Raw genomic sequence first — 25,434 nt, 5'->3', positions numbered from 1 at the left:
GTATTTTAAATAATTTCAACTTAAGAGTTTTACACAGTATTTTTATTATCTTACGTCATTTCAACTTAAACATTTTTCGCATTACTTTTAATATACGCTATACGAAATATTTTTCAGAATTATCAAGCCTAATTATTGCGTGGTTAAGTAAAAGAACAGTCTTATTTATTATATGGCGTTTTTTTTTCAATTTTAAAAATAAATAAACGGATGTGGTTAGGTAGATAATGTTTGATATTGGATTACATGTTATTAACCTGAATACGTACGAGCTGATAAGACTTCATTTTTAACCTTGGCCTAAACTATCTGATTATACTCACAGATGAAAATATTATATAAAAGTCGTATGATACGACGTAGGTTTTGTTACAGGACGTTGTTGGGGCGACAATACAGACATGGGTTTCCAAGTTATTATTGCTTTGTGCTTTGCTGCACTTGTCGTTGGCAGTTTGGGTAAGTTCAACCATCTTGTCAAAATTCAACAGTAACAATTAGTCTGCTGCGTTTTATATTGAGTTTTAATAACCCAGTCGTGGTTATTGCTATTAAATCAGAAACCAGATTCTTGACACTGTTGAAGTTAAATAAGGATTACACCAGAAGACTTCTGTTTCATTCACATAACAAAAACTTTAAAACAAAAATAACCCATACTTAGAGTAAGGTAATTATTTTTTATGGTGTTTCTGAAGTAAGATTGATAAATTACATTACTAAGAAGTGGGTTTCGATAAATGCAACTGGTACAGCGTAGATAAACTATCGAGTAGCTTGGCCCTTAACGATCACTAAAGAAACAGTTGTCTGAATCAAGCGCGTTACCTTGTGGCTTAACGCAAAACTTGAAGCCATAAAAATATACTAAAAAGCGGGTTTTAATACTTACGATCAGCATGTCACAGATAGTCCAATAAATAAATAAAAAGTAAAATAATTAAATTACACTTTCACATAAACGTATTTATTAGTTTGTCTATAGAAATGACGTGTGTTAGATAGTACACACTCGTCTGTTCAAAATGATTAAAATACGATTATTTTGTCTCAGTATTTGTTGTTATTCATCACTTGTCTGTTAAAGTTAAAACTGTAATTATAATACGGTTCTTTGTTCCCATATTTGTTGATGTTCACCAGTAGTCTGTAAAACAATAGTAATAATACGGTTCTTTGTTCTAATATTTGTTGACGTTTACCACTAGTCTGTAAAACAATAATTATAATACGATTCTTTGTTCCAATATTGGTTGATGTTCACCACTACTCTGTAAAACAATAATTAAAATACGGTTCTTTGTTCCAATATTTGTTGATGTTCACCATTAGTCTGTAAAACAACAATTATAATACGGTTCTTTGTTCCAATATTTGTTGACGTTTACCACTAGTCTGTAAAACAATAATTATAATACGATTCTTTGTTCCAATATTGGTTGATGTTCACCACTACTCTGTAAAACAATAATTATAATACGGTTCTTTGTTCCAATATTTGTTGTTTGTTGATGCACACTACTAATCTGTTTAACTATAATTATAATACTCTTCTTTGTTCCAATATTTGTTGTTTGTTGATGTGCACTACTAATCTGTTTAACTATAATTATAATACTTTTCTTTGTTCCAATATTTGTTGTTTGTTGATGTACACTACTAGTCTGTTAAAACTATAATTATAAACGGTTTTTTGTTCCAATATTTGTTGATGTTCGTCACTAGTCTGTAAACCAATAATTGTAATATGGTTCATTGTTCCAATATTTGAATACGCTTCTTTGTCTCAGTATTAACTAACGTTTACTACTAGCCTGTCCTTAAGTTACCGCGTGTGTGTGTGTGGGGGGGGGAGCAGAGCGTTATAATGTGACGGTCAATCCCACTATTCGTTGGTAAAAGAGTAGCCCAAGAGTTGGCGGTGGGTGGTGATGACTAGCTGTCTTCCCTCTAGTCTTACACTGCTAAATTAGGGACGGCTAGCGCAGATAGCCCTTGTGTAGCTTTGCGCGAAATTCAAAAATGCAAACAAAACAAACATCCTTAAGTTACCCGTGTTTTAGTTTCACAAAATTATCTGATGAAGTGATAGTCTTGCTGTTTATATGTTTGATAACATTCCGAAATATGTGTTGAGTATCTTCTATCCCAGTCGATATATTCGTCAGAGCTCAAAGTGATACAAAGTTTTTATTTGAGCTTTTAAGAAGAATTAGAGAGTCTGAAGTTATTTAACACGTTTTAATTTTGCCTCGTAAATTGAAACGTTAAATCCGGATTTCGATTCCTGATATTGGTCGGAGCCTAGACAGCTTATTATATAGTTTTGCTTACAGACAAGTGCACACAAAAGTTTTATAAACTTACATACCGAAATAAATTTTAGAATAAAACGTTTATAAATACTAGTTAGAATTAATTCAGAAATACATCTGGCAGTGTCTGCTGGTTAGGATGTTGAATCGTAATCTGAGGGTTGTGGGTTCGAACTACCATCTCCAAACATGCAGGCCCGGCATAGCCAGGCGTGTTAAGGCGTGCGACTCGTAATCTGAGGGTCGCGGGTTCGCATCCCGGTCGCGCCAAACATGCTCGCCCTTTCAGCCGTGGGGGGCGTTATAATGTGACGCTCAATCCCACTATTCTTTGGTAAAAGAGTAGCCCAAGGGTCGGCGGTGGGTGGTGATGACTAGCTGCCTTCCCTCTAGTCTTACACTACTAAATTAGGGACGGCTAACACAGATAGCCCTCGAGTAGCTTTGTGCGAAATTCCAAAACAAACTAACAAACAATCCAAACATGTTCGCCCTTTTAGCTGTGGAACGCTAGAGTGTGACGTTCAATCCCACAATTCGTTGGTAAAAGAGTAACCAAAGAGGTGGCAGTGGGTGTTATTGTTTAAATTTCTTCTTCTAGTGTAAATCAGAGACACCTAGCATGCAACTTTGCGCAGAATTTAAACCAAACCAAACCATTCAGTTATTGTGGTATCAGTAAGACTAATTAAACGCCCTTTCAATATAATCCGATGACGACGTTTTTTTTCAACTTATATCTCGTCAAAAGCTACATGTAATATTTTATGCTTTCGTTGTAAGCATCCTGAAACATTGTTTTCCTAAATTAGCGTAATAAAAATATAAATAAATTTGCGTAAACGGCACAATTATACCTCTCATAACGTGTTGACGAGACCAAACATTTACAACATTCAAATATGTTTACTTAGACCTTGAAGGGATAGAAGAGGTGCTTTAGCTCTTAATATATGTAATATTACATCACGTAATCAACAGACAGTGCTTCCCTCTTAAGATTTTGATTATCGTGTGAGGTTTTGACTTGTGAGAACTTAGTGTCTAATCAAAGTATAGGCCTATTAGTTTATTCGAATTTGTTCCATCCCGAATTATGGAAGATAAAGTTAAGTGTTTACAAAATCTTCTCACATTAAAGAAGAAGATTGAAACCAAAGCTAAGGGAGGATCAGCGCCAAGGTTATCTATTCAACAAAATCTCACAAGCACTTGTTTTTAGAAGTGATTGACTCGTTTTGAATTTCGCGCAAAGCTACACGAGGGCTAGCTGTGCTAGCTGTCTCTAATTTAGCAGTGTAAGACCAGAGGAAAGGCAGCAAGCTTTTACCACCTACCTCTTACTCTTGGGCTACTCTTTTACCAATGAATAGTGTGATTGACCGTCACATTATAATACCACCATGGTTGAAAGGTCGAGCATATTTTGGTGTGACAGTCATTCGAACCCGCGACCATCAGATTAAGAGTCGGGCGCCCTATCCACCTGGTCATTGCCTTTTTGGACATTGAAGAGACTTAAAACATATTTCCGGAATATCATGGTGAACGTCTTAGCAATGATATGAACTGGAAATCAAATGGTCACAGAAAAGAATGAATTTGCTATATCCAAGAATTGTCGCATGGATTTCCTCTTCGAATAACATCACTGGAATCCATGGACGTCAAGTGATAGTGCATGATAAAAACCAAATTTATTTGTCATTTTCTCCAAGCGATATGTATAAACTGCTCTCCCCTATTATATTCCACCACGAGCTGCCACTGAATTTGACTCTCATTATTGTTTGATGTAACCAGTGTTTCAGCTTTCACTACGTATGCTGTAATCCAGCTGGATTGGTGAGCTCTAGTATTAGGGAGGGCTCGTCAGTAGAGGAGCATAACCGTCAAATCGTATGTCAAATGTAATTGTACAGTATTATTACTTGAAATCTGTATTATGATATAGTATCACACATATTACTACCTAACAAACGATGCTTTGTCAACTTGGACATTATACATTCAAGATACTTTGTTTACAAAATGCGCTAAGCATTAATTAATTCCATTAGGAGGGTTTATTTGAGAATAAAGCCAAATTAGGCTATCTGTTATGTTAACTACGAAGGATCGAACCCGAGTTTTAGCGTTGTAAGACTGGGGCAGAATTTAATAAGGAGGACTTAGGTAATTTAAATACGTCACGTATTCATGGTTCATTATATTTACCACTCTTTTCAAACGTGAATATTAAATTATCACAGTTAATGTTCAGATCATTCCTCTTTAACGGTCAAACATATTTGTTTGTTTGTTTTGAATTTCGCGCAAAGCTACTCGAGGGCTATCTGCGCTAGCCGTCCCTAATTTAGCGGTGTAAGACTAGAGGGAAGGCAGCTAGTCATCACCACCCACCGCCAAGTATTGGGCTACTCTTTTATCAACTAATAGTGGGATTGACTGTACATTATAACGCCCCCCCATGGCTGAAAGGACGAGCGTATTTGGTGCGACCGGGATTCGTACCCGCGACCCTTAGATTACGAGTCGAACGCCATGAACCACCTGGCCATGCCGGGCCCAAACATATTTACCAATACATTGTTTACACCGACAAGTATTTCTGTGAATGATTATTTTACCTTCAAGTTTTCCAATGGTTGGTCGGTTGTGAATTCGTTGCCCTTCAAAGCTAAAATCTTGGGTTCTTTGACTTCTGCAACAGACAATGTACAGTTTCGTGGTAAGACAAGCAAGCAAACATAGCCTTAAAGCCCTTTATTGGCAGCGTTTATTTTTTTAGTGTACTGTAACATCTTCCTTAAAAATAGAAAATCTTAATTTCTCAAAATTCAGAGAAACCGAAAATACAATAAAGATCATCTTTAGTTCTGTCTATTATCGTGAATCGTGTTAACCAGTTAGACACAATTAATGTGAAGACTTGTGAGACATGTACTCATGTATAATATCTCCAGGGTTTTAAGTATATTTGATTCTTCTTTATTTAACTTAAGGGGCTTCCATTCCTGAAGCGTCACGACCTACATGTGGTGTAAGTAAGGTCAGAATCTCTTCTGATAGGATCGTTGGAGGTCGGTTTGCTTTGGAAGGGGAATTTCCTTGGCAGGTAAGTGCAACATTGAAATATCAGTAATAACAAACAGTGTGCAATACGTACTGTGGAACACGGCAATGTCTTCCTGTATTTATCTTACGAAATAAACGTTTTTGTTTTACCTTTCGCACGTATTTTTTACACTATCTGCTCTAACTGATACATGATACATTTTACTAAAATCTTTCGGTAATTTCTTGAACGCGATGAATCTTAATACAATGAGAAAGTAATCTAAATACGGTCGTTTCGTAAATGTGCGCTGTGTACAATTTTTAGTCCAAATAGATTAATGGCGTAACTTTAAATATTAGAACAATAACAAAAGTCCTGGTTTTACAATTTACAAAAATAAATTCGTCATCTATAATCATGAACCAGTTTTAAATATCTGAGAATACACATATGTAATAAATAATCTACATATATAACACATTGTGAAACAAATACACACAAAAATAATTCATAATAATCTCTTTTCTATCAGCTATTCTATAAGACTAAAAATACGGTGATGTTCATTGCATCTAAATATACATTACGCTACGTAATTTGGTTCAATAGTTGTAAGAGGCAGAATTTTAGAACAAAAGTTGGAAAATTTACTAGATTTGAAATCACAATTTTGTACACGGATAAAATGAATTCGTGACATTCTATTCTAGGTGTCTCTTCAACACTATCGTTATCACATTTGTGGAGGTTCAGTCTATAACAAGAGATGGGTCATCACTGCAGCTCACTGTGTGGAAGAGTAAGTTCAGTAACGTGTGATTGATATTTTATATACAATATATTTGACTTAGTTTAAGCCTCTTCTGAGATCATCATATGAAACCAACGTATCTGTCTGGTAAAACTAATCAATTAGTGCTGTTATTTAATGATAATGTTGTACTGAAATATTACGGAAACAAGAGTTGTCTCTGTTCCTTCAGAAACTAAAACATTGTAATGTACTTCTACTTGTAGTTTCATTTCAAGTACATTGTAATGTACTTCTCTACTTGTAGTTTCATTTCAAGTATATTTTACTATTATATTAAGATTAAAATACACACACAGAAAACCGACGTTTTTCTTGGCACGATAAAAAAGTATAATATTTATTACTAGCTGAAGTACCCGTCTCCTTGCCGGAAGCTATGTAAATTCATTTTTTATGACATGTTACCTCGAGACATCAAGGTTCCTTTCCTTGCATATAATTTTTAAAACCGCGAAAGCGCGCATAAAACAGCAAAACACAAAATTTAAAACCATAAGTTTTCATGTATCTCTAGGCTCGGCATGGCGAAGTGCGTTAAGGCGTTCTCCTTGCCGGAAGCTATGTAAATTCATTTTTTATGACATGCTAGCTCGAGACATCAAGGTTCCTTTCCTTGCATATAATTTTTAAAACCGCGAAAGCGCGCATAAAACAGCAAAACACAAAATTTAAAACCATAAGTTTTCATGTATCTTTAGACCCGGCATGGCGAAGTGCGTTAAGGCGTTCGACTCGTAATCCGAGGGTCGCGGGTTCGAATCCCGGTTGCACCAAATATGCTCGCCCTTTCAGCCGTGGGGGCGTTATAATGTGACGGTCAATCTCGCTATTTGTTGGTAAAAGAGTCGCCCAAGAGTTGGCGGTGGATGGTGATGACAAGCTGCCTTCCCTGTGGTCTTACATTGCTAAATTAGGGACGGCTAGCGCAGATAGCTCTGGAGTAGCTTTGCGCGAAATTCAAAAAACAACAAAAAACAAACATCATGTATCTCTTCATACTAAATTTGATGAAAAGTCATCAACAGGGGGCAAAGTTGTGGTAATAAAAAATACAAAAAACGCAAAACTCCTATAAAAAATAGTAAAATGCAAAACTAAAAATTTGTATGTATCTCCCTATGGACCTAATGAACCTCCATATCGTGTTTGGTGAAGATCCACCAACACCCTACGAAGTAGTTACATGGACATAAAATAGTTCTTTATAGCTATGTGGGCGTTATAACGTGACGGTTAATCCCACTAGACGTTCATAAAAGAGTAGCTCAAGAGCTGGGGTTGGGTGATGTTGACTAACTATCTTCCGTCTGATATATCACTACTAAATAAAAGTCTGCTAGCGCAGATAGATCTCGTGTAGCTTTGCGCAAAATTCAAAATAAATCATACCAACCATTAGTAGGGCCAGTGGCATTCCTGTGCTGACTGCGAATCTGTCAACACGTATCTTGCTGTCTTTCTCCATGAAAAAATAATAATATTTTCTGCTGTTGCGGAGTAGCAATCTACTTTTAAATTCCCTCGATTCAGCATATCGCTGGATGAACATCTACTTTTGACTTTTCACTCAACACGTGCAACAAGAAACCGAACCCCACCTCCAGCAAACAAAATTCAAACGCTGAAGATGTTAAAAACACCCGTAGTAGTAGTAATTCAGTGTTATAGTTGCCAACGTTACAGATATGGAACGGTTGATTGTACTTCTCTCCAACATAATGATACACTTACATGTTGTTAACACACGGTAAACTATAAAGGTTACTCTAAGTACAAGAGCACCAAAGAAAGATTATATAATACAAATGCCAATATTCAACCTGCAGAATTAAACACATGAAACACAAAAGACAGCCATGAAAACAATATTATTATCACCAACAACAATAACCTCAACCACGCAAATCATTAAAACATATACCAATGATTACGTCATACATACACCAAATAAACAGGAAATAAAACAAACAGAAAAATGAGAAATCACATACAAAACTACAACTAAATACAAATGGCCAACAGCCACTCACAATTGATAGTTCTATTTTATAAGTTAAAACCACATTTAGAGAATTTATTAAATAATATCTAAATCCACTAAAACAAACAAATAACGTCACATGATTGTTACAAATAACCAAGAAACTCTTTACACCAATAACCACTCATATTGTCATAACAGTCAAGATTCGTTATTTAGATGAAAGTTGTAAATCAACCAATACCAGAACTTACAATATTAACTTGATTAGTGTTATGTATTTAAATGATTTTTACGTAAAATGCAGTTTTCATGCGATAACTCTGAAAAATGTTGAAATTGCCAATGAACTGTTTGTAAAGTATTTTCTACATCGACTAAATGAAGCGTAGTTGTGACGGAAACACAAAATGTTATGTATTACATTCAAGAACATTGACTCTGATAAGTAAAGTATAAACAGTGCTAAAACATTTGTTCTTCTAGCTCCATTCATGCGAATTTATAAATATCATTTTAAAGTATACTAACATACAGCAAAGCCCGATATCGAAGAACCAGCTCTAGTGTCTACCGTGTTAGTTTAGCCTATTCATTATCTATACAAACTAAACATTAGCAAAATCCTTTAAAAAGTTAAAGAATAAAAAACATAACTGCTGTTAAATAATCCTCACGAAAAGAATCGGTAACAATCAGCATTACTGGCTTCATTTTTACGTTGCCTCTTTATAGACGACGCTGTGATCGGTTAGGTAGTTTCTTCGCTGTTTCTTTTTTGTTAAGCCTAAATGGAGACGTAGAAAATATTCTATTTGTGTATACTGATACCTTCAATGAAGAGAAAACTCCAACTTGTGACTAAAGTGTTTCTGATTAAAGAGTATAATAATCGTTTATTTTCTTTATTTAGTTTATATTCGGCTCGTGGGCTCGAAGTTCTTATTGGTGGTCACAACATTATATCAGGAAACAAACGAGAACAACGTGTAAAGGTTTGTAAACCAGTACTTTTTTTAGAGTTATTACTGGAAACGCAATAGTAATATGGTAGTAGGAATTTCAGTACTAAACTCTGATCGAGTAGTTAATTTGACTGAGTTACTACGCTGTCAGAAAAGTTTAGCATCCAAGGATTTATGTGTTACAAGATTGATTGGTTTTATAGAAGTTTTTATTTATCGTCCACTATTAGTTCAGAGATAAAAAAACAAATTACGAGTCTGTGTTTTATGTGCTTGTCAGTCTTCCTTTTAAACACTTTTCTATCAACTACTTAATGTGTTATAAATGTGTGAAATATATAACTATAAAACGACTTACAATGCTAGAAACCGGATTTCGATATCCGTGATGGGCAGAGTACATATAACTCACTGTATATCTTTGTCCTTAGTTACAAACATTGATTGATTGATCGAAATTAAACACAAACCTTTGCAATGGGCTGCCTGTATTCTGCTCACCACGGATATCGAAACTCGGTTTAATGTAGTGTAAATCCGTAGACGTACCACTGTCACTGGGTGAGAGGGCTGTTACAAACAACACTAGAAGGATGATACTACAACAACAACAAAATTTTAAGACTATTTAGTTCTTTCAATGGTAAAGTATTTCAATATGAAACTAACAGCAATTGTTTCGTATTTCTTCGGTAATGCATCTAGAAACTCCATTCATTTAAAAAAAACAAACAAAGTATAATGCTTATGAATCAAACTTAGAAGACAGGCATTGTTCACATGTTGAGATAATTAAGAACTGTGTTACTACGTGAGATCACTGTATTACGATAAGGAAAAAGCATATCCAGCGACACACCAAATACAAGTCCACTTCCAAACCCCAGGTCTTACTCTGTCCACGACTTGGTTTTCTTTAATCGTAAATATAAATACATCTAACCACGTACAAACATTTTGTGAATAATAAAGGTAAATGGATAAAGTTGTAGTTCTATTGTGGCAAATATATCTTATAAACTAATTTAAATTTGCAAGATGGATTTTTATTTACTAGTGTATAACAGCGAAAAACTATCTATCTATCAGAGAGCTGTAATTTATATGTATATTATATCATACATTACTGTACATCGATTGTATCTACATTATATCATACATTACTGTACATCGATTGTATCTACATTATATCATACATTACTGTACATCGATTGTATCTACATTATATCATACATTACTGTACATCGATTGTATCTACATTATATCATACATTACTGTACATCGATTGTATCTACATTATATCATACATTACTGTACATCGATTGTATCTATATTATATTATACATTACTGTACATCGATTATATCTATATTATATCATACATTACTGTACATCGATTGTATCTACATTATATCATACATTACTGTACATCGATTATATCTATATTATATTATACATTACTGTACATCGATTATATCTATATTATATCATACATTACTGTACATCGATTGTATCTACATTATACATTACTTTACACCGATTGTATCTACATTATACATTACTTTACACCGTTTGTATCTACATTATACATTACTTTACACCGATTGTATCTACATTATACATTACTTTACACCGATCGTATCTACATCATACATTACTTTACACCAATTGTATCTACATGAAACATTACTTTACACCGATTGTATCTACATCATACATTACTTTACACCGATTGTATCTACATCATACATTACTTTACACCAATTGTATCTACATGAAACATTACTTTACACCGATTGTATCTACATTATACATTACTTTACACCGATTGTATCTACATCATACTTTACTTTACACCAATTGTATCTACATTATACATTACTTTACACCAATTGTATCTACATTATACATTACTTTACACCGATTGTATCTACATGAAACATTACTTTACACCGATTGTATCTACATTATACATTACTTTACACCGATTGTTGTCTACATCATACATTACTTTACACCGATCGTATCTACATTATACATTACTTTACACCGACTGTATCTACATCATACATTACTTTACACCGATTGTATCTACATTATACATTACTTTACACCGATCGTATCTACATTATACATTACTTTACCCCGATTGTATCTACATTATACATTACTTTACACCGACTGTATCTACATCATACATTACTTTACACAGATTGTATCTACATTATACATTACTTTACACCGATCGTATCTACATTATACATTACTTTACCCCGATTGTATCTACATTATACATTACTTTACACCGACTGTATCTACATCATACATTACTTTACACCGACTGTATCTACATCATACATTACTTTACCCCGATTATATCTACATTATACATTACTTTACACCGATTGTATCTACATCATACATTACTTTACACCGATTGTATCTACATCATACATTACTTTACACCAATTGTATCTACATGAAACATTACTTTACACCGATTGTATCTACATTATACATTACTTTACACCGATTGTATCTACATCATACTTTACTTTACACCAATTGTATCTACATAATACATTACTTTACACCAATTGTATCTACATCATACATTACTTTACACCGATTGTATCTACATTATACATTACTTTACACCGACTGTATCTACATCATACATTACTTTACACCAATTGTATCTACATTATACATTACTTTACACCGATTGTATCTACATCATACATTACTTTACATCGATTGTATCTACATTATACATTACTTTACACCGATTGTATCTATATCATACATTACTTTACACCGATTGTATCTACATTATACATTACTTTACACCAATTGTATCTACATTATGCATTACTTTACACCGATTGTATCTACATTATACATTACTTTACACCAATTGTATCTACATTATACATTACTTTACACCGATTGTATCTACATTATACATTACTTTACACCGATTGTATCTACATGAAACATTACACCGATTGTGTCTACATGAAACATTACGTTACACCGATTAGTTTAATACTCAAATCATTCAGCTGTCTTCCAAACTATAATATTTTTTCTCCACATTTTTTATACTTGCAATGCATGTTGTTTAAGTCACGTGAAATAAACACTCATCTATAAGTAAAGAAAGACAAGTTCAAATGATTAAGTCAAGAGCTAAATAATATTATTTAATAACCTCTTCTATTCTAATATTACCACTTAAGAGAATGTTGAAATAACTGTCTTAAATTTTAACATGAAGTTCTTAATATAATTATTTTAATTTTCATAGCTTTTTGAATTTGTTAAGCAGTTAATCGTTTCTTGAAAACTCTACGTTATACGTGCATATACGTGAATGTATATAAATTAGTTTAAATTGCACGTGTAGTGAAGGTATGGAAATCTAATTTATTTTATCTTTTTAACAGGTTGAAAGTTTCAAAATACACGAAAAATACAACACTTGGACAATTGATTACGACATTGCCCTTCTTAAACTGAGTAGTGACATCGTATTTGATGATGACCATTACATTAATTCAGTATGTCTTCCTGCAAAGAATGAAGATTTCGTTGGTCAAGACTCAACAGTCACTGGTTGGGGTAATGTTAAAGAAGGTGAGTCCATATTGATGTTAAAGAACTGGACATTTTATTCTTACAGGAAAGGCGTTGTATTTGACTTGCTGACATTTTTGTTACAAATTTTTTCATCACTTCTGTTTGTTTTAAGACGACATTTTAGATTTCGTGTGTCTTTATTTATATCCGTGATTTATAAATTAAACCTTTGGCGATGTAATCTATTATTATTAACAGCTGAAACCTGAACAAGTACTAAAAAACACACTTAAAAATTCACTTTATCGTCATTTAGTATAATTACAAAATAACATGATTAAAACTGGGGTCATTTTAAAACAGGGCAAAGGTTTGGTAACTTGAATACTTCTTAATAACATTTCCTGAAATAGTCGAACTTACTAGACAAATGTTATCTCTGTCTGGAAAACATGGAGAAAAACATACGAAACCTAGACTTTAAAAACAAGCAGTTTTTTTCATGGCGTGAAACAGATACTTAACTGTTTATAATGTTGTTGTTACAATATACATTTTTTAAAAATTTTTACTAAAGTACACTGCCCTTTCGTTGTTGCACAGTTTTAAACAATATGTTACTCAGGTACATAGGTTTAATTTCTAGTTCAATCATACTTTAAGATTAATTTTTTAAAGATTATTCATAGTAGGAAGATAATAATATTTTTAAATTGTGCAGAACGAAACATTATTTTAGTATTTAAATGTTATGAAAATGAAAAGTGATAGACCAGAGTAATGACTGCAGATGTGAATATTTGGAATGGCGGACGATTGTATAACATTATACAGAACTTTTTATAATGTTTTATTGTACCTTATAAAATTTTCGTCCGCCAAAGAGTCAGCAGTAGGTCTATGGACTTATGAAGTTAAAATCTGGACTTCGATTACCTGCATTGGACATAGCAGATATCCCAATGAACGTTTGCTCTCAAACAAATGAAAATACTCACCTAATACTTAGAAAGTGGCTTGAAAAGTACTTTAAAAAATTAGAAATGTCTCTTCATTGGAGCACCTTTCCATGAAAATTGAATTTAAGTCATTGTCACAAAGAATTTGAAAATTTTGCGACAATAACATGAAAAATGTGGTTTGAAAATTTGTACGATTATAAGAAAATGAACTAGTTCAATGATCTATACCAGTAATATTTTCTAACATAATTCTTAGTTAAATCACGTGGAACAAATTAAATATTGTGATTTCTACCACAATCGTTTGAGAATCGGCGCGTTAAACTAGTTTTTAAGAGGGTTGAACACAAAAACCATAAAGAATCGTCGAATTAAACAAATGTATATGGAATTTCACCATAAAAACATAAATGATGGAGGCTTGACCATTAAAACTTCAGAATCATCGATATAAACCATATAAGTCTTTGTGGAAGGCTGATAACAGTAATATAAAGAATCGCCGAAGTAATATATATATTTAAAAACGGCTGGTATGGATAGTGAAAGCTCTATGTAGAGGAGCGAACAAGTTTCGACCTTCTTCGGTCATCGTCAAGTTCACAAAGAAAGAAAGAGGTAACTGACCGATAGCTGACCACATGTTTGAAGGCGGTTGTGTAATTGAGTGTAGGAATGTAGAGAGCGTGCTTAGATGTTTGGTTATATTTATTAATATTGGTATAAAGGTGTTCCTTTGTATTCGTTTATTTTGGGCTTGAGTTGTTGTACAAGTGAGGCTTCTTTAATTTTGCGTTTGTTTATGCTTGTTTATTTAGTATTTGGGTGTCTTCTATGGTTATGTTGTGTTTATTTGATTTGCAGTGTTCGAAAACGTGTGAGCATAGTTTTATGGCTACTAAAAATGAAAAAAGCCAACACAATTTCAAAAACACTTTTTAATCCTACCTATGCAAGATTGACTCACGCACACCACAAATATACGGCATTTCCAAACCTCATAAACCAGATTGTCCACTACGACCAATAATGTCCACATATGAATCGTTTAATTACAATCTTGGTAAATACATAGCATGGGCATTCTACAAATATGTAACATCAGCCAGCTCATTCATCAAAGACTCTTAATTTCAAATCTAACCGTAATCATAAAGCCTCAATGGCCAGTTTCGTTGTCATATCCCTCTTTACAGAAGTTCCAACCACTGAAGCCTACAAGATAGCCTTAGAACTCTATATCCGAGACCCTAACCCATCAATAGACATTCCCAGCAACCAATTAGCAACCATTATCGAATTTACAACTTCATGTTCAACAAACACAACTATATACAAACAAATAGCCTAAGCATGGGCAACCCAGTATCACCAGTTCTAGCCAATATTCTTATGACACAAGTTGAAACACAAGCAATCCAATATGAGAAATATGTATGCAAAAACGGCTCGTTTGGGTGGAGAAAATATTTTACGTAGAAGGTCGAAACGTTCCAGTGGACGTTGTTCGCTCTTCTACATAAAATATTTTCTCAACCCAAACGAGCCGTTTTTGCATACATATTTCTCTACAAGTGAGTTTTCTCGACATCACTGATTATTATTCTAATATAAATTTTACATGTGAACAGGAAGAAAGCAATCAAGTATCATTTCTTAACCTCAAAATTACAAGAACCGGTACACAATTTAAAACAGGAATCCACCGAAAAATCACCCATACTGGACTACATATTCCTTGGGACTCAGCACATGAAAGAAAATAAAAACTCAACATACTAAAAAAACAAATAAACACAGCCATAAAACTATGCTCACCAGATAAAATTAACGACGAATTAGACAAAATAAAACAATACTTCATCAACATCAATAAGTTTCTTCCACAAACCATAGAAAACATTATACGTAAACACCTAGACAGAAAGCAAAATGAACCAACAAAAGTAAATATATCCCACGATTTAAAAGATCACGAAACCATATACTGCTGCATACCATATATTCCCGACATCAGCAGAAAAATAACCGACATTTGGCAAAAACTAGTAACAAAATATCACATTCCAATTAATATTAAATTTATTCAAAAACGAGGCACAAAACTGAGGTCTATACTATGTAAAAACTACACTGACAAACACCACACTAACATTATTAATAAAATGCAATGTGATAATTGCCACGACTTCTGTATTGGAGAAACAAGTAGAAAAATGGAAACCAGATTCAAAGAACACAAAAAGTCACCTTCACTCGTTTTCGAACACTGCAAATCAAATAAACACAACACAACCATAGAAAACACCCAAATACTAAATAAACAAACATAAACGCAAAATTAAAGAAGTCTTACTTATACAACAACTGAAGCCCAAAATAGACTAATACAAAGGAACACCTTTATACCTATATATATTAATAAATATATTCAACATCTAAGCATGCCCTCTACATTCCTACACTCAGTTACACAACCGTCTTCAAACATGTGGCCAGCTATCAGTTAGTAACACTTTCTTTTTTTGTGAACCTGACGGTGACCGAAGGTCCAAACGTTGTTTGCTCCTCTACCTAGTACTTTGTCTACAAATACCAGCCGTTTATATATATATATATTCTCTACGAGTGGGTTTTCTCGTCATCACGAATCACCGAATTTAAAAAAAAGTATTGAACCATCCAGTTACAACTATTATTTTTTGGTAGAGTTAGTGATGGTTTAGAGACATGACTCGAAGATAAATACCATCATTGTCTCCGAAGGAAGTTTCAAATCCAGTTATTTGAAAGGTAATGATATGTATTACGCAAGGAAAAAAATTTTTTGCCTGTCTGGTTTTGTTGAAATATATTTGATATAGCTTCCTTTATTCTCGAAAGATTTGTGACAGAAAATGAAATAGCAGTCATTATTTTAACAGGTCATAGATAGTTCTGAATCCGTTGCATTACAATGTTTCAAAAAAAACGTCAGTATATATATTTTGTTTGGATGAACCAAACAAATGTTATAATTATAACAGTAAACGATTTACTACATTGTCGCTAGGTGGAAGTCCGTCCTATATTCTCAAAGCAGTCACAGTACCTATAATTTCTAACGATTTATGCAAGAAGCAGCATGGACAAAATCAAATAACAGATACCATGATGTGTGCCGGCGTTCCCGAGGGAGGTAAAGATGCTTGTCAGGTAAGGAGAAAAATCACTCGTTCTGGAAGCTATGTGGTTACTGGCTTGTTTATTTTGAATTTCGCTCAAAGCTATACGAGGGCTATCTGCGCTAGCCGTCCCTAGTTTAGCAGAGTAAGACTAGAGGGAACGCAACTAGTCATCACCACACACCGCCAACTCTTGGCCCACTCTTTTACCAACGAAAAGTAGGATTTTAACGTCCCACGGCTGAAAGAGCAAGCATGTTTGGTGTGACGGGGATTCGAACCCGCGACCCTAAGATTACGAATCGAGTGTCTTAACCACCTAGCCATGTTGGGCCTATGTGGTTACTTCTCGTTGATCTGTTTTAATGTGTTTGAAAACTGTTCAGATGTGTTTCTGCAGTTCATCTGATTCTAGATTTAAAATCTTTAGTCTTTCATGATTCACACTTTTATTGCAGCCTAAAGTTTAGATTTATTTGTAATTTTTTGATTATTCAAATATCAAAAATCTTCTAGGTAGCGCATGAGAGTTAAGTTTGAAATTTCGCACAAAGCTACTTGAGGGTTATCTGCGCTAGCCGTCACTAATTTAGCAGTGTAAGACTAGAGGGAAGGCAGGTAGTCATCATCACCCACCGCCAACTCTTGGGCTACTTTTTTACCAACGAATAGTGGGATTGATCGTAACATTATAACGCCCCCACGGCTGGGAGGGCGAGCATGTTTGGCGCGATGCGGATGCGAACCCGCGACCCTCAGATTACGAGTCGTACGCCTTAACTCGCTTGGCCATGCCGGGCCTGAATGAGAGTTAAGATTTTAAATTGTGAAAAAAAATCGGAAAACTATTATGTTTTTAACTGATGAAAGTTGGTTTCTTTCTTTCTTTCTATGCATAGCTGTAAAAATGAGTTTTCTTGGATATATTTTATAATTATATGGCCTACGTGTGAAATTCTCTTATGAAACATGTTCGTTCCCTCAGTAGGACAGTGGTAAGTCTTCGGATTTACAATGCTAATATCAGGAGCTCGATTTCCCTTCGGTGGACATAGTAGATAGCTCGATGTGGCTTTGCTATAAGAAAACACACACCAAACACGCTCGCCCTTTCAGCCGTGAGGGCGTCATAATGTGACAGTCAATCCCACTTTTCGTTGGTAAAATAGTAGCCCAAGAGTTGGTGGTGAGTGGTGATGACTAGCTACCTTTCCTCTAGTCTAACGCTACTAAATTAAAGACGAATAGCGCAGATAACCCTCGAGTAGCTTTGAGCGAAATTCAAAACAAACAAACTCTTATCAAACAAAAACTATGATAATTTATTTACAAAACGTCTTGTTCAATAAATTTTGATACAATAAACTCGAAGATAGTTATCGTAATAATTTTGGGTATTTTAAATGTCCAGTATTTTTTGTGATAATCGACGAAATACAAACGGCAATGAAACACAGTCTTTAATTGACCGTTACACAATGTGTGATTCCCTTTAAATAATCCCTAAATGTTCATAACATACCACATGGGAACATAAAACCTGTGCATTGGAAATCAGGTGATATGTAACTTTCTTCTGGATCCACCAAGAACAAGCACAATCAGAGCGATTGTACGCGTCTATATTGCATAACGTTAACACTTAACTTAGAAAACTCAGAAAATTCTTCTCAGGTCGAGAATGGTCAACCATCCGAAATCGTTTTTTGTAGTGTGATGAGGAGTCTTAAACTTAATGAGTCCACGAAACTTTGTGCAGATCCGACACACTTTACAGAGTTATTAAGCACAAAACGCGAAAATGTTCCATCCTTACATTATAAAAATATTCTACAGTGATCCAGAATCTGGATTTTAATCTGAACTAAATTTTGAGAAGACTGTCAATTTCCTGCATTGTGTGAAATGTTCGTTATCATCAGTCTTTCCTTTTTTGAGATACACGCATGGTAACCTAGACATATATACAGAATCGATTGCAATACCCTCCGAAGGCGAGATTGAATATGATTTTTTTTTCATCTGTCTTTCGTCTGATTCAAGGTAAACACATTGTTATTCACAGTTAACCTAGTGGGAAAGTTAGAGACTTACAAGATTAACATCCGAGATCCAATTCCCTCACCGTAGACCCAGCAGACAACACAGTGTAGCTATGCTCTAAAAATAAATAAATATACTATCCACAGTCATTACAGGGTCATCTTTAAATGCCACTCCTATTTGGCTATTTAGATATTTTATTATATTACTAGTCGTTTTTCTCTGCACTTTCGTATTTGAGATTTTTAGAATCTTTATTCAGATTTTATTCCCACAAATAGCGCGTGTCAGTGCCGTGACGTCGCCTGTTTATCGTTATTTGGTAGTTTTATTTTCATCTGTAAATATTTTCCTGTCTGGAATCAACCAAATTCAAATAACACTTGTTAACCAAAGAAACAAATATTTTCTTATTTTCACTTAATTAATGTGATGAAAATTATTCAGTTATTGAAGTTAGAAGTATATTCAGTATGTGGGTATGGAAACCAGAATACATAGACAATTTACATCTTTTCACTTGTTTTTTTAGTAAAACAGTGGTCGCTGTCTTAACACAAGATTTTATGTCTTACAGTCTGTTTTCACATGAAATTTATTTATCACCAATATTCATTTGTTCTTGTTAAGCGCAAAGCTACACGATAGGCTATCTCTTCTTTCCGTCCACCTTTGGTACAGTGGTAAGTCTACGAGTTTACAACGCTGAAATTAGGGGTTCGATTCTCCTCGGTGGAATGTAAGGGAAAACATACACAAACTCTTCTTTCCCCACCACGAGTTTCGCAACATTATTTTTTATGGTTATAAGCTCTCACATGTGCCAATGAGCAACTGAAGGATTACCACCAGTGATTGGAGACTTAGTAAACAAGACCAACCTCTTTCAGACTTTGAATGTGAGTCTATTAAAATATGATCTCTTTTAATGTGAATGTTACACTTCTCAGTCAGTTCACAAAAAATGTAAATTTCTTTAATTGTCCACTTTCCCTCATCGGTCCGGCATGGCCAGGTGGGTTAAAGCGTTCGACTCGTAATCTTAGGGTCTCTGGTTCGAATCCCGTCACACCAAACATGCTCGTCCTATCAGTCGTGGGGTCGTTATAAAGTCACGATTAATCACATTATTCGTTGGTAAAAGAGTAGCCCAAGAGTTATCGGTGGGTAGTGATAACTATCTGCCTTCTTGCTAATCTTACACTGCTAAATTAGGGATGGCTGGCGCAGATAGCCCTCGTGTAGTTTTGCGCGAAATAAAAAAAAAATCCCTCCCAAAACAGGTTCCGATGATTACACTAATTATTGTGTTCGGGTGTATTTTAGTATTTAAAACTTATGGTAAAAATGCTTGGTAGGTGTAAATTCCGTATCATTTATAAACACTAGATCATCCATATTGATATTAGTAAATTTTTGCTAATGATGCATACTAAATAAACAATTTTTGGCCATATTTATAGAAGCACTGACGCTATTATAATTCATTTTTGGACAAAAAATTATTAAATAATTAATATTATAAGAAAGTAAATGAATTGTATTTGACACTAGATAAAGAATCTTTCAATAAATATTTATTACTATGTACTCTACATTCGATATTTTTGGGGTGAATCCCATTTTATGAAAATAGCACCAAGAAAAAAGTTAAATATTTTTCTTTGCTACAGATATTAATATTGAATAACAGCCATCATATCGAATATGTAGAACGAAGATTCACAATTACATTGTTGATTCTAATAATAATTTTTTTTTTAATTTTATTCAGAAGTAATTAACATCAGTTCAATTACGAACTCATGAATATTTAATATCGAACTTATCTACACTTTGAACTATGTCCAATTATTCAACTTGCTAGTCCACCTAAGCTACATATGCGTCTTGTGTTGAAGGTAAAATGATTTGAGACATTTTTATTTTTTTTGAAAGGATGATTCTGGCGGCCCCCTTGTTGTGTATAAAAACAACGTGGCTGTATTGGCGGGAATTGTATCTTGGGGTTACGGTTGTGCTCGACCAAACAAGGCTGGTGTTTATACTAGTGTTCCGTATTTTGTGGACTGGATTGAAAAGTATGCCGTTTAATCGCAGTTTTATTAAGTCAATTTAAGTTGTTTTTTTTCTGAAATACGTAAACTAAGTTTTTGTTTTTATTCTCATTTGTGAATTTCCTGTGTATTTTATTTTATTATAGAAACTAGTATTCAAGAAGTTTTGTATAAATCCTACTAAGCTGCACAATTACCGAAGCATGATTGCTGTGAGTAAATATTTTTCGACTTTGGAGTAACCCTACTGCAATATAATTTCCCATGCCCGTACTGAATAAAAAAAACACACTATATAATTCGTTCAGTCTCTCTTAAAATATGTGATTATTCTAAAATATTAAATGATCTGATTGAAGATGCTATTCAAAATAAAATATTTTTTTAAGTATGCTTGTTTTAAACACATAAGTATTAGGCCTAATATTAGAGATGACAATAAAAATTAGACTATTTTTTCCCTAATTCCTTCGAGCTAATACATTGCATATTACAAATAAGAAATACGTATATCTATTTTTGTTAACACACCACATTGGAATATGAAAAAAAAAGCAATGTATTGTGACATTTATAATTAATGATAGGCCTAACGTTTTTAATGCATCGTAAATTTTCAGCGATTTAACACTAGGTTATCAAATGTTTCGTAATACATATAAAATAACATTTTAGATAAAGTATTCTCTGCTATAATGTCCAGAGTTCTGATGTTGCAATAAATGTCATTTCAGATAGTACACAAAAAATACGAATATTTAAGATGTAGAAAAAAATAGTTGAGATCTAGTGATGATTTGTTCACTACTATTATGCTTGTTCGCCTCATTTTCTTGTCAGCTTTCGACGTTTAACGCTATAACTTACAAATGTCCATGAAGAAAATCCTACTTAAATTACACCAAAATAATATTATATTAATGTAATATTCAGCATCTGACATAGATTCGTGATGAAGGTACTGAGTTACAAAGGTATATATAAAGGCCGAGTTTTGTCTAATGGTTCTTGTTGGCTGCGGGTTACAAAGACCAAGGTTTAAGCCCTGATCTATAATCTCTGTATACCTTTTATTAAGAGTAGCCGTATAGGCGGCAGATGTTGCTGAATGTTTGCCATCCTTCTGGTAAGCAGTTAAAAACTTTCTTCACTAAGAAATCATGGAATTCCACACGTTTTAAGTGTTCCGCTAATAACTATAATCAATAAAGATCTTACGAACAAGGACAAAAGTGTTTTTAATAAATTAGATGAAACATGAATATAATTTATCTGAATATTTGAAGACAGCTCATTACCAAATTTATTGCTTCACAAAATTCCGTTTCTTCTTTGGATGTTATTTATTTCAAAAATTTGATTCAGCAAAGTGAGAGTAGCTCGTCAACTCAACATAAACTAAAGAAATTAAATCAAATTCGGGATAAATACTTATCAAATAAATATAATAACGTTATCATGACGTTAGATTGGTATCAATTTAGTAGTACTGTTTGTTTTAGTGCAAAAGTATACACCGAACTATCTACGATCTCTCCACAGTGAGGAATCGAACCTCAAATTTTAGCGTTATAAGTCCTAAACTTACCTATGATCCATCAAGAGGTTAACAATATTTTTTTTTAAAAGCTTAACTTCTGTCTTTCCTCCCAAACTATTGTAACTTGACAGTTAGTTGTTTGTTTCTCAATCTTTATTGAAATAGTTTAAATGGTTTCTTACGTTTCTTTTATCACCAGTTTGTTTCATAGTATAACATGTCAGCAGTTTATCGTCTTTTCACACTTAATATTTTGGGGGTTCAAATGTCCCGCCCTCTAAGTCAAACTAAAACTATTTTAAAAAGTTTGAAACCAGCCCTTATCATTCATATAGCTATCAAGCTTTCTTTTAAACTCACTCAAATTTACTGTCTTCATAACATCCGAAAGTAACTCATTCCATAGGTGCACCGCTCTATTTGAAAAGTAAATTTGTCTTAGCCGAAGACGACTTCTGCCTTGTCTAAATCTATATTTGGGTTCCCTAGTCCTGTAATTCTCGCTGTTAAGTATGGGAAATGTTTATGCATCAACATTATTCATTTCTTTTACAATCTTAAACACTTCAGTAAGATCCTTTCTAACTTTTTTTTCAAGAGAAAATAATTTTACTGATCTTAACCTCTCTTCATATGACATCTTCACCCCAGGTACCATTATAGTAACCCTCTTTTTAATCCTTTCCAACATTTCAATGTCTTTTCTAAGATAAGGAACCCAAGACTAAACACAATATTCCAAATGTGGTTTAACCCGTGACCTATACACTGAAATTATAACCCCTTTAGCCTTGTGTTCAGTATTTATTTAAATATAGCCCCAAATCCTATTTACCTTTTCACTATCAACAACACACTGTTTGGATGGCTTAAGAAACTGATCAACCATTATACCAAGATTCTGCCATGACATTGTTAAGATTATTCCCTTCAAATTATACTTATAGTTCATATTAAGATAACCCACTCTTGACAAATTATGATAAATGCATTTTTCATCATTAAAACCCATTTGCCGTTTATTTACCTAACTCACAAATGACCCAAATCTTATCGTAAAGAAGCAGCATTCTGTCCACATCCAGCAAGACCTTAATATCATCAGAAAAGTTTAGTAATATATTAACCTTTACATCTTTTGTATCATTAATGTGAATCAAAAAGAATAATGATCCTAAGACTGAGTCCTGAGGAACACTATTTGCAAAATTAATCAAGTTTGACTGAACTCCATTTATAACAACCCTATGCTTTCTTCCATAAAGCCACTTTTCTATCAGATTAGTTAACTTATCCTCCACACCTATAGAGATAATTATTACAAGCGTTTTACGTGGCACTTTGTCAAACACATTCTGAAAATCCAGATATGCCAAATGTACAACATTACTGTTATCTACATATGCAGTAACTTTTTTAAAGCATGTAAAAATTTTGTAAGGCAAGATTTTCCTTAATCAAATCATGTTGATTATCCAACAAAATTCTAAATTTTGTTGAATGACTTTGCGAAGTATTTTTTTCAGACTTGTCGACTGTTACCAGCAGTTGTCGACCAATAGGTCCTGAGTTTTATGGTTATTTGATAGTTCTATGAGTTTTAAGAATAATTTAGTCAATGTTTTACTAAGTCGTCCCTATGTAATTGTGAGTAACTGAACTTTGGTGTGCAAAGAAACCATAAATATCCAGAAAGTTTTGAAACCGAACGAATTTTCTTTTGATTTATTGATAATATTCAACAAAGGTATATTTTTTTAGCTGTGGCTACTTTACAAAGGACAGTTTTATATGTGTGATGTAAGTTACGTCATCTTAAACCAATGCTCAGAAAATAATTTATTTAAATATAAATGATGACTCTGTGGGATTAGCGTATTTTTGTGGTGTACAAGTTGTCACGTTTTCAGCCAGTTGTATTATATCCACAACTATGAGTCTGTCAACAAGATTAAAAAAACCACGTACCATTTATAAGACCAAGAAATATATATAGTGTAGCTAATCACGTCCAACTTTCAAGTAATGTGATTTTGGCCAACAACGTTATTGGAAATTAACGAAAAAATAACATATACAGATTTGTGAGAGTCTGGTGGAGGCAGTTTTAAGTCAGTGACATCAGACATAAATTCCATCTTCTCGTCAAAGTGTAGGCTGTTTCGCTTATTACATATCTTCTGATAGTCCTACATATTATGGCTTTAAATTATTGAGCGTTACGTTATACGTAACAGCTGTTATATGTACAGGATAAAAGTCTTAGGTGTTGCTTGTTTTTCAGTACACTGGTGCCAATTACATCATTAAACACCTGACGCACCTTCCTAACTAAGGTGTTAAGTTAAATGATTTTGACAGAACCGTGGCGTATTGGACGTTTCAAGTGCGTTCATAACGAAGGTCGTGTATTATATATATAACATGATTTTACTGTACACTTCATATTTATAAACTTGTCGGAGACTGTACGTTGTATAGATATTAATACTTTAACAACACAAAGAAGATTATCATATTACATTAAAGTAAAAAAAATAAAGTCCAATTTTTCTTTTTTACATAAAAGATGATTATCAAAGCTGTTAACGTCTTCCACTTGTAACTACTCTACACGTTTCGACTTCTACGTCGTATTTATGCTCAATATTCTACATTGTGCTTCGATGTTACTGAATATCCGAAGCATTACAAGAGAAAAATAATTATAATTATTAAATGTACATTGATATGGAAGATCCTATATTTGCAAAGATGCTTCTCATTCTTAGGATGTGTAAGAAATATATTTCAAATGTTTTCCATCCACTACATCTCTTTCGATAAGGTATTGTAAGAAAAACTTTCATTGTTCCAGTTCTTGTTTTTCGTTGCTAATAAACTCAATTTTCATACTTAACGTTTCTTCTACTTTCTGTTGCTTCAGTCTTCACCACACTTATTTTCACTTT

General features: G+C 33.6%; 1 protein-coding gene across 1 annotated transcript; it reads left to right on the top strand.

The window, feature by feature from the left end:
• The first annotated feature begins 301 nt into the window (after positions 1-301).
• LOC143239565 (trypsin-1-like) lies at positions 302-21,232 on the top strand. Its single transcript, XM_076480763.1, has 7 exons — positions 302-459; positions 5,321-5,433; positions 6,087-6,175; positions 9,085-9,166; positions 12,585-12,774; positions 16,732-16,874; positions 20,825-21,232. Exons 1-7 carry the CDS (start codon positions 402-404, stop codon positions 20,978-20,980), a joined length of 831 nt encoding a protein of 276 aa, XP_076336878.1. The 5' UTR covers positions 302-401; the 3' UTR covers positions 20,981-21,232.
• The last annotated feature ends 4,202 nt before the right edge of the window (positions 21,233-25,434 follow it).

The sequence above is a fragment of the Tachypleus tridentatus genome, chromosome 2 (assembly GCF_004210375.1).
Source record: "Tachypleus tridentatus isolate NWPU-2018 chromosome 2, ASM421037v1, whole genome shotgun sequence".
Taxonomy (NCBI): Eukaryota; Metazoa; Arthropoda; class Merostomata; order Xiphosura; family Limulidae; genus Tachypleus; species Tachypleus tridentatus.
This window is presented reverse-complemented; position numbering and strand designations above follow the sequence as displayed.

Excerpts from the sequence above, each read along its gene's own strand:
- LOC143239565 (XM_076480763.1), top strand. The coding sequence starts at position 402 with ATGGGTTTCCAAGTTATTATTGCTTTGTGCTTTGCTGCACTTGTCGTT. Across the intron at positions 5,434-6,086 it reads AAGGGGAATTTCCTTGGCAG|GTGTCTCTTCAACACTATCG; the intron begins GTAAGTGCAACA and ends ATTCTATTCTAG. Across the intron at positions 16,875-20,824 it reads GAGGTAAAGATGCTTGTCAG|GATGATTCTGGCGGCCCCCT; the intron begins GTAAGGAGAAAA and ends TTTTTTTGAAAG.